Source organism: Panthera uncia (assembly GCF_023721935.1).
Source record: "Panthera uncia isolate 11264 chromosome B3 unlocalized genomic scaffold, Puncia_PCG_1.0 HiC_scaffold_1, whole genome shotgun sequence".
Lineage (NCBI taxonomy): Eukaryota > Metazoa > Chordata > Mammalia > Carnivora > Felidae > Panthera > Panthera uncia.
The window spans coordinates 29,551,938-29,563,451 of NW_026057582.1; the positions used below are offsets into that span (position 1 = coordinate 29,551,938).

At 42.3% G+C, this 11,514-nt stretch overlaps 1 protein-coding gene across 13 annotated transcripts in view; it reads right to left on the reverse strand.

Moving 5' to 3' along the window:
- Window positions 1–11,514, reverse strand: part of SIPA1L1 (signal induced proliferation associated 1 like 1) — a 361,673-nt gene that overhangs the window by 83,071 nt on the left and 267,088 nt on the right. For all 13 annotated transcript variants that reach the window (XM_049612534.1, XM_049612538.1, XM_049612526.1 and 10 more), the window contains one exon: window positions 4,796–4,970. In XM_049612534.1, coding sequence (XP_049468491.1) covers window positions 4,796–4,970 — 175 coding nt within the window. The remainder of the gene's footprint in view (window positions 1–4,795; window positions 4,971–11,514) is intronic.

Genomic DNA, 11,514 nt, shown 5'->3' on the forward strand with positions numbered 1-11,514 from the left:
ACAAAAGGGGGAAGCAACAAGCATTCACTAATACTACAGCAAATTAACGAAGGCAAGGCTTGGAAGGAATGCTTACAAAGGGCTCCTAAAGTCTCCTCTGTTCTGACTTGACAAACAAGCCTCGTTCAGGAAATGATTTCCCAAATAATAATCCATATGCACAGTTATAAGTGAAGGTGGTCTCTAGCTTTCAAATAACACACTGCTTGGTGGGAAGTTTATTTTTGTATTTGCTGTAGAATGAGAGGACGGTAATTATCTAGAGGTTATACCATTCAAATAAGGAAACAAAGTAAGGAGGGGGAACAAAAACCCACTCCTGAAAATTTCTTCTTTGCAGAACTGTTCCACCCCGCCCCATTTGTAGCTTATTTGCTAAAAGACCTTACTTCTGAAAACAGGAAAATGGACTTTGTATGAAACACTGGCAAAGAGAAGAACCATTTCTTCTGAGCCTTTCCCTCTTTTACCAAAGTACTAAAATCTGAATATAATTGTAATGCATGACAAGTAGAGCTGTTTCATGAGTTGGCTTGGGTAATTTTAGCCCAAGGGCTGGAGAGAAAGGGAAGAGTCACAGGCACAAGGCAGAGAGCCCTGGGCTTCACTGTATTTAATTCCACATTTATGCTTTCTCTGAACACCTCCTTAACCACAGCACTAGGATCTGTTCCACCTCACTAGTGCTTCCTTGCTGTCTAACATTGGGCACGTTAATCTAAAGAAGCCAATTCTGTAAAATGGGGAGAACCAGTACCTAGTAAACACTTTGAGGAGTAAATGAAATGACAAACACACAGAATATCTGGGACCTCGGCTTCCACCAGAGGTAACTTGGTATATGGGACTTGTCCTCCCATCGTAAGTAACTAGAAAAACTGACGAAATATCTGAAACAACTTTTTTTCAGACATTTTACAATAGGCAGCATTGGATAGTGATCCCAGAGAAAAAAGAATAAAAGAAGATGAGCCCTCTGATCCCACCAGGTTTTCTACCTGGAGGAACTTTTGGAACAGCGGCACAGTGCACGGCTTTGAAGAGGGAAAGCCAAAATATACTGGAGTTCAGGAAGCCTGAGGTAGTTGATATTCGCAGGGCAGCGTACCAAAGGGGAGGAAACTACACAGTGAAAGAGGTTCAGAAATCCGCATAAGGGTCTCCTTGAGTCTTGGGCTCACGATGAAGCTGCACACACACAGAGGAAGATTCCACAAGCCAGGCAAAGGAAAACTATTAGGGTAGTGTACAGCATGGTGACCACGGTGAATAATACTGTATTGCATATCTGAAAGTTGCTAGGAGTAGATCTTAGATGTTGTCATCGCAAGAAAAAAGATTGTTTGTAACCTTGTATGGTGACACATGTTAATTAGACTTGTGGTGGTGGTCATTTCACAACACATGCAAGTATTGGATCAATATGTTGTACACCTGAAACTAACATAATGCTGTATGTCAATTATAACTCAGTAAGAGAAAGAGGGAAAAACTATTAGGCAAAGAAAAACCACCAAAGAATCGTAAGGCAAACAATTCTCACGGCTGACACAGGGTTGGAAGGCACTCAAGTTCTAACCAGCCACAGTAAAGAGACCTCATTGAATATGCAGGTCCTCAGACATAAGAAAAGTCATGCCTTAGTAGCAGAGCTACATTAGAGAGTAAACACTGCCCTGGGTATGCTTAAGAACAAGATTCATAAAGATCAAGCTGTTTTGTAAGTAACTTAACTGCTCACTAAAGCAAAACTCAACACTCTTTGAAGAAGACAACACAATCTAGACACTCAATCAGAAAACATTCAGAATATACACTCTCCAATCAAAAGTAACCAGATACATGCAGCACTAAAATGTAACTCAAAAGCAAGAGAAGATTTGTTAAATGGAGGCTTCAAATGACAAGGACGACAGAATTAGCATGCAGAGACTTGAACACAGCTATCATAAATACATCAAGGAGGGGCACCTGGGTGGCTCAGTCGGTTAAGTGTCCCAACTCTTGAGTTGGGCTCAGGTCATGATCTCGTGGTCGTAGGATTGAACCCTGCATCCGTGCTGGGATGCAGAGCCGGGAGGCTGCTCGGGATCCTCTCTCCCTCTAGCCCTCCCCCACTCACGCATTTTCTCTCTCTCTCTCTCTCTCTCTCTCTCTCTCTCTCAAAATAAACACTAAAAAAATAAAATAAACATATTCAAGGATTTAAAGGACAACATGAACCTAATGAAGATAAACTAGATAACTGAGAAGAGGACCAAATGCAATTCTGGCTTCTGGAGATGATAATATCTCAAATGAAAATTTCACTGGACTGGATTAACAGCAGATTAAGACACTGTAGAAGAAAAGCACAGTGAACTTGGAAGATATACTAATAGGAATTATCCAAATGGAAGCACAGGGAAAAAAAGTTTAAAAAAAATTAAAACAGCTTCATTAACCTGAGGTACACTAGTGAGTGATCTAATGTATGTATAATTGGAAATTCAGAAGATGGCAACAGAAAAAAAATGAAGATTGGCAATTACTACTTTTATTTGATGGAAACTATGAACCCACAGATCCAATCACACCTACAATGTCATATGTACAAGAAGTGATCCTACAGGAACACTTGTCCTGGAAAACATTTTCTCTTACTTATTATTTATTTATTTTGAAGATTTTTTTTTTTTTTTAGTTTATTTATTTTGAGAGAGAGAGAGCTAAAGAGAGAGAGAGAGAGAAAGAGAGAGCACAAGCATGGGAGAGACAGAGAAATTGGGGGGGGGGGGCGGAGGAGGAGAGAAAGAATGGGTCCCAAGCAGGCTCCACACTCAGTGCGGAGCCTGATACAGGGCTCGAACTCATGAACCATGAAGTCGTGACCTGAGCTGAAATCAAAAGTGAGACGCCGGACTGAGCCACCCAGGTGCCCCAGCATTTTCTGTTTTTAATGATTATACTGAAAGAGAGAGTTTCCTGACACAAAGTAAGGTTAGACAAAACGTGGTGAGATTATCTTCTAGCACACAGAGCAAAATCTTATCTTTGGGGGTGCCATGGCCAATGAGAAGCTGTGGGACGTGCAGAGGCTGGTTTTGACACTACTGGCTTGAAGTAAGAGAGATAAACATGCAAACTGCCTCTTTTAGAGCTTTACGATAGAAATACTTTCCGACTTTTTGTTCCCTGGAAGAAATCTGACACTCTGAAAGGACAGAAAAAGAAACTGTCTGCTCATTCCTCTGCTCATCAGCTATGCCCTGAAAGGTTACTAGGGGTCTTAAAGGAGGGCACCACAGTGAAAAGGAACCCTTCCCTGCTGAATATTACAGAACAAGTATGCTGCTAGAGGAGGTCAGCTAACCCAGGCTTATCCCCCTCTAGCCTGTGCAGCTATTGGGATTTTGAGGCAAAATATGCGTACAGTGCTTATTTTGTTTATTTCAGTGTCTTACTTGATGCCACACTGCTTAAGTATGGTCTTGCTATACTTTTCTCATGTTGCCTTTCATCATCAAGAGGCGGCTGGGAATGTGTGAACACACAAATAATACACAGTCTTAATCAATTTCCAATCTGGCCATTCATGCATAGAAGCAGGGTGCTTAGTACACTCTTCCCAGAAGCTTTCATATAGCTCTTCGTGGTGGTGGTAATTTATAGAACACTGCAAACTAGGACAACATGAATGAAGCGTATAGGGCAAATGTCAGAAAATCTGGGAAAGAAGAGCTCAGGACGTATTAAAATTTAACGTTTTACGCAATTGCAAGTAGAGTATGGAACGCTAAAATAATATTTAAGAGTCTAGGCTATTTATGGGCTTTAATAGTCTCTCCTGCATGTCGTTTCCAAGTTGGCAACAGCAAAACCATGGCAACAGGAAATTCTTCCCTGCAGTGGAGTTTATGAATGCTTTTCTGTTTTCATGACTCAACTCCTTATTTAATTTCCTGTACAGAAAATCGGAGATTACTATAGACTGCCATACAGATGTGCTAATCCAAAGACCCTCTCAAAGAAAAACAGGTCATAGGTGTCCATGGATGGATTCTGAGATAAAATTTAAAACTGCCTCCTCACAGACACACAGCAGACATCAACATACTGTAACCTAAACAGATGTTGGAGAACGTAACTATCTTATTAACGGCGCGGGGAATGGGAGCGCACAACCTTGTGTGTTCATGAGCCATAGCTAAAGAGACTGTTCCAGTATTGTGCTCTTAATCAACATATTTCAGGAGCCAAACTAATACCAAAGCTAAGAGGCCTATTTCCTTAGGGATTCAATTAGAGTACGAACAATAAAAATAGAAAAGAGGCAAACAAAAAAACCTCAATCTTAATAGAAGACAAAAATGAATAAGAAAACCCTTATCATGAAGATTGACTGCATCCATACGCATGGGGATTACAAGATAAATCAATGAAAGTAAAAAATTCCGGGGCTTATGACCAGATGGCTACAAGATTCTGGAAGTTTTAGTCGCTCTAACATTCACCTAACTATAGTGACATTTACACGACCCTACCCAGGAGCAATCCCGCGTGAGTTGCACCCCTGCCCTATCGCTCCATCCACGCTGCTGAGAACACCGTTTCTTTTTAACAGTCCGATCCTAGCTACTTTGATTACAGTCGTCAAATGTCCTGGGGCCGCGTCCTCCTTCTCTGGCTTCCTCTCCCCTGTCCCCGGCGGTGTTCTGCAGTAAACGGCAATATTGTTTTATGGGCAATCTAGCAGATGAACATCAACACAGCAGGGCGGAAATAAGCCTAGCAGGAGAGTGTAAGTATTTCTTACTTTTGGTGTCAAGCTGTGCACGGTACTTCTCAAATCCTTTGAGCCGAACGCGTTCTCCCAACAGCTGAAGGAATTCCTCAAAGGCCGGGCCGGCTGACTCATTGTTGTAGATCTCTTCTTCGGTGCTCTGTCCAGCTCTGCAGTACATGATGCCTACCTTCTGCTGATAGTTCAGCTGCAAAGAGAGGCGGTACGAGGCATATAAATACAGGCAGATCCAACAGGCACATGAAAAGATGTTCAACGTCGCTCCTCATCAGGGAAATACAAATCAAAACCACACTCAGATATCACCTCACACCAGTCAGAGTGGCCAAAATGAACAAATCAGGAGACTATAGATGCTGGAGAGGATGTGGAGAAACGGGAACCCTCTTGCACTGTTGGTGGGAATGCAAACTGGTGCAGCCGCTCTGGAAAGCAGTGTGGAGGTTCCTCAGAAAATTAAAAACAGACCTACCCTATGACCCAGCAATAGCACTGCTAGGAATTTACCCAAGGGATACAGGAGTACTGATGCATAGGGGCACTTGTACCCCAATGTTTATAGCAGCACTCTCAACAATAGCCAAATTATGGAAAGAGCCTAAATGTCCATCAACTGATGAATGGATAAAGAAATTGTGGTTTATATACACAATGAAATACTACGTGGCAATGAGAAAGAATGAAATATGGCCTTTTGTAGCAACGTGGATGGAAATGGAGAGTGTGATGCTAAGTGAAATAAGCCATACAGAGAAAGACAGATACCATATGGTTTCACTCTTATGTGGATCCTGAGAAACTTAACAGAAACCCATGGGGGAGGGGAAGGAGAAAAAAAAAAAAAAACAGGAGAGGTTAGAGGGGGAGAGCGCAAAAGAACCATCATGCTCTGTAAACGTTATATCACAGGGAGGGTTGATGGGGGGTGGGAGGGAGGGGAGGGTGGGTGATGGGTAGTGAGGAGGGCACCTGTTGGGATGAGCACTGGGTGTTGTATGGAAACCAATTTGACAATAAACTTCATATATTGAATGAATGAATAAATAAATAAATAAATAAATACAGGCAGATCCACTGTGCCCCACTGAGATGCTCCTAACTCCTGGAGGGCACATGCCCAGCATGGCTAACAGGTCTCTTCTCTTCAAATCCTTCTGTTTTAATCCTTCTGTCCTCTAATCCAAAAAGTAACAGTGGAACCAGCATCTATAATTATAATCTTCACAAATTAAGAGAAAAGGTCAGGAAGATGAATTGAAATTTTCTGTATGTCAAGATAATACATCATGAGAACAGATGTTGATACTTTAGGGAATTTTCTCTGAGTGGATTACAAAGTACAAAATGAGGCTATAAAAAAAAAATAACAACAACAGTTGGACAACAAAAGGTAATTCTTTTTCAATAATTTCCGCCTTTTAAAAAGGGAAGGCTGGGGCACCTGGGTGGCTCAGTCGGTTAAGCATCTTGGTTTCAGCTCAGGACATGAGCTCATGGTTCGTGAGTTTGAGTCCCACATCAGGCTCCGTGCGGCTAGCACAGAACCTGCTTGGGATTCTCTCTTTCTCCCTCTCTCTCTGCCCCTCACCCACTTGCTCTCTGTCTCTCTCAAAATATAATAAGTGAACTTTAAAAAAAATAAAAATTGAAAAAAATCAAAAAGGAAGTCCTTACAAATTTAAAAGCAGAATTCCACTACACAAAAAATACTTTAAAATTGTATCTTTTAAAATTCATATCGTTATGGACTAAGCAGCACATTAATGTTCTTGCTAATTTTTTTTTTTCTGGTAAAACTGGGAAAGATTTCTCTCCCAATGCCATTTTTCCAATATACTAAATTATAAACCTCAGTTATATCTTTCTTAGAGCACTACCATCATCAACAATGTACTTTTCAAATATTTTTCTAAAAGATGAGTGCCTGAATAGAAACTTTAAAAGGGGCTTCATAATGGCAAATCAGCTAGTGGCAAACAATCCTTCCTCAGAGACAGTTAAAATGAAGCATTCAAGGGACTTAAATATGATGCGACATTAATCAAAATATTTACTCATCATTGAGAAGTCTAGTCATTCTGCAAACAAATTTTAAGGTGGTATTAGTCATTTAACAAGACTTTGTGTGTTGTTCTCAATACAAAAATTTAGACTTTGGGGGCGCCTGGATGGCTCAGTCGGTAAAGGAGCCGACTCTTGATTTCGGTTCAGGTCATGATCTCACAGTTCTGTCGGTGAGTTCGATCCCCACATTGGGCTCTGAGCTCACTGCGCAGAGCCTGCTTCAGATCTTCAGTCTCACTCTTTCTGTCCCTTCCCTGCTTGCACTCTCTTTCTCTCAGAAATAAATACACGTTAAAAAAATTTTTTTTTTAAATATAGACTTTTAATTCTCTACTGAAATCGAGGCAATCCACACTGCTTTGGCCTATATCCAGAGCAGCACCATGACTGCTGCCTCAGGCAATTTTTATCTCGTAAAAAACGAAAGGGAAGAAAGGGACGGGAAGAGGCAAAATTGTAACAGCTAACATTTATTGAATACCCGCTGTAAGCCAATCATTGTTTAGTACTCAAGATACATTAGCTTATCTTCATAACAGCCCATAAGACAATTAATTATTCCCGGGTGACAGATAAGTGAAGGCGGAGACTGGAAAAGGAAGTAACTAGCCCAGTAGGGAGAGACACAAGACCACAAATTGTCAGTCCTGTGATTCAGCTCTCTTAAATATTACCACGACTCAACCAGGCTCGATTTCTATCGCTGTAACATCCGCCACAGCCCCGTATTTGCAATTCTGAAGTTGAGAGGTAAAAACAAAATGTAAGCAAACACTTTTGGCAGTAAAACTTGATATGGACTGACATTAATACTTCTAGTTTATTTCTCATTGTGTGACTTCACATTTCTCCCCCCTGGGGAAATACTTATGTGATTGTGGGGTGTTGTCTCAGATCCCATTGGGAATATTACTACATGCTGTATACATCCCCTGGACATTTCTGAGCTCTGAAACGCATCCAGCTCTTACCGTTTCACATAAGGGACTGTGACCCTGAACTACCCTTTCCAACTTTCTAAACCAGATGATTCAGAATAGTAACAGGAAAATGTCACAGGGGACAAACTCTTGTTTGCTTTCCTCCCTCCACTGCACACAACCTTGTTGACAAGGAAGCTCCGTGGCCTTTACATGACCCAGAGACATGAGAGCTCCCTAGGAGTGCTCTAATCGCGCAGAATTGGCTCTACCTTTCTCCGCCTCCTCCAACAAGCAGAAGGTAAAGTTCCCAGTCTGAAATTAGCAAATAACTGGATACGGTGATACTGGAATATTTTCAAAATAGCACGTGACATCACACCATTTCTATTTCATCATGGACAAAAGCACATCTAGGACTTAGTTCATTTCTGTATACCACACGTAGGAAAGTCGAAACAGTGCACACCACTGACATTTCACCCTTCTCTCGGCTGGCCGGCTTCAAATGTCTGAATGTGGCTAATGCTGGCAGGAGGGCTCCCACAGGTAGAGACCTCAACTTGGCTTTAGAATCAATCTGAGTACCTACCCTAGTAAGACTTAACAAATAAAAAAATAGCGGTAGCCTCCATGTCAGTTACAAAATAGTCCTTAATACAGCCAGACCCTTACTGTCTCCCTGCAGGGAGAGCTATCAAAGAGACAAAGCAATGCGGCGAAAGCAAGGGGTTTGGACTATTTGCTGTTTGGCTCTGTGCCTCCCAGATCAGCCTTTCTCATGCAACAATGTACAACAAAGTCACCCTGTTCAACAGAAAGCATCACAGGAGCACTGGATTTGTGGATGGCTTTTTAAAACTTCTCAGATAAAGGCCTAAGATTTCACTATGCAACATTCAGAGGCCTTCATTTATGTAAGAAAGGAGTTCACTGCAGAGAAAAGTAAGGAAACTTCCCCCAAACCACTGGAGAAGCTGAATCCAAGGACAATGAGACAATGTGCCGCCTTCTTTTGACTGATTTCTCATGCTCTAGTGAACTCCACCGGCAGCCCGGAGAACCAAGTGATGTCTGCTGCTTGTGAAAAGAAGGAGCCTTTAAGAGGATTAGGAAATCTGTTAGAATGTCAAATGTCCTCCGTTTAGGAATTGTGCCGAATGTCACCGCTCTATCCTCTAACGTGACAACATTCTTGGCTTCCACTGCAATTAAGTCAAGGTAGGTGGCATTCTCTGAACGCAGGCTCCTGTAATCTTAGTTAGCAACCATGTTCTCTGCCAGAATGAGAGGAGCTGTTGAGGAGGAGTTATGTAAATGTAACAAGCAACATTTCAAGGGAAAGAGCAAATGTAAATGGAGTCAGAGCTGCGGACTGGGGTTTTGAGTTAGGAGGTTACGTAAAACAGCACTCTTTTTTGTGAGACGGGCACAAACACACGCGTATATGGGTTTACACATACGAATACGTACTACTTCCATGTGATGCTCAAAATGGAGTCATGATGACACCACAAGCCATTCTGAGAACACGCTGTGTTTATCCACAGTTCAGGATTTTTGCTTTGGGTAATCCCAGGATCATGCTATACAATTCCATGCTTGCCAGGGAGCATTATGGATGTGTCTGGACACTCCACAAACGCTATAAAAAAGAATCACGGCCAATCCTACAGGACACAGGTTGTCTCTGAGATGAAGGCCTCGAGTCTGGATAAAGCAAAGTGTCCCGAGCACCCGCCGAAAGTGACACGGGCTCTCACAGCTCAGGACCAACTGTACGTAAAATTGTTCTTCCTCTGATAAAGTGGATACTTCAACACAGGATCAAAGAAACGAATACTGCAATCTGATTTCCATAGCCCTGAGTTTCTGGAAAGATAGGATGATAAAGTCAGAGCCCTCCACCAGGAGAAACAGATTTGAAGAACCCGCTTCTCAGAGAACTGGTCTGAGGTTCGGCATTTTCACCTCTTCTTGCCTGCTGTCACGGCCTTGGGAAGGTCACTGGGGTGGCAAAGAGCACGAGAACAACCCAGTTCTAAATTCTTATAAAACTTTTACAGGGTCTGATTTAATCCAGAAATTTAAAACCGTCACTAAAAGGTGCTTACTTTACTGTGAGGCAGTTCTCAGAGTGTGGGCTGTGAAGCCTTGAGGAAGCCTGAATGCTACTCTGGGACACAGATATTTGGGAACAGTTTGATCCCTACAGTTCCTGCTTTTTATTAAACTGTTAGGTCATACAACAGCAGTGTTTAATCTGAGGGTAATTTTGCCCCACTCACTATTGAGGCAAAACTATTGTGAGACTACTCCCTGCCATGTGAACTATGAGGTTCTCCAGTCGACCCAGTGGATGCAAAAACTGTCCTCGGCTTTGTGGGGGGACTGAGGATTTGCCTCCCTAAACCTGTAGGGGGCTTCTCAAGGCTCCTCCAGCAGTTTCCTCAAATGCATGCACTTACCCCTCCTGGGCCTCCCTGGACTCACCTGTAAGTCTCCACTCAGGGAGACTCCTTGGGCATTCCCTGCCCCCGCCCGGCCATGCTCCTCCCTGTGCTGTAGTCTGCAAACTCTTTAGGCAGAAAGCTGGGGTGACCTTACCCCTCATTTAATCTGTGCCCCAGCTCCCAGAGATCACTGTCCTTTGCTGCCTAATGCCCAATGTCATAAAAACCACAGTTTCATTGTGTGCCTACTTTTAAAAAAGTTGTTTCAGACGGGAAGGTAAATCCAGTCCTTCTTTCTTAATCCTAGATGGAAGCAGAAATCTGGGGCGCCTGGGTGGCTCAGTCGGTTAGGCGGCCGACTTCGGCTCAGGTCATGATCTCGCGGTATGTGAGTTCGAGCCCCGCTTCGGGGTCCGTGCTGACAGCTAGGAGCCTGGAGCCTGTTTCGGATTCTGTGTCTCCCTCTCTCTCTGACCCTCCCCCGTTCGTGCTCTCTCTCTGTCTCAAAAATAAATAAACGTTAAAAAAAAAAAAATTAAAAAAAAAGAAATCTACCCTTGAGTTTTTGTCAACTTCACTGGTATATAACTTCTGAACAGTTAACTGCATCCATTTGATTTAATGAGTTCTAACACATCTGTACCACCATTAAAATATAAAATTATTTCCATCATCTCCAAGTTTCCTGGTTCCTGTGTACAGCCCATCCCTGCATCAACTAACTCAAGTGATCAGTTTCTCCCCCCAACTATAAATTAGTTTTGCCTACATCTTGAAAGAATATTTTTATTGGGGAAAATCCATTGTGAGAGTTACTCTTTTGGCACTCTAGAAACTCCTGGCGGCTTCTACCTTTTCTTTATGCTTCACAGCCCAACAAATGGCTGATTTTAACAGCTAGTTGTCCTATTCTTCTTTGAAGGTGTTTCCCGCCCCCCCCCCCCCCCCGGCTATTTAAGATTTTTTTCCCTTTTTCTTCTAAGTTCAGAAATTTTGATTCTGATGGACATATGCCTAATTTTCTTTGTATTCATCTTGCTTAGGGCAGGAAGAGCTCCACGAATCCATCTTAATTCATTGTCTTTCATCGGTTCTGGAAATCTTCTACCGGTATTTCTTCAAATATTGATTCTGTCCCCTAAATAATGCTTTACTTGGTTTCCTCCTGGGAATTCCATTATATATATGTATTTCACTCTGGCCCAATGTGTTTTAGGTACTTTTCTGTATTTCTCATATTTTTTGTCTCCATTCTTCAGTTAAAATTATTCTGGTAACTGCACCCCTAGGTTTA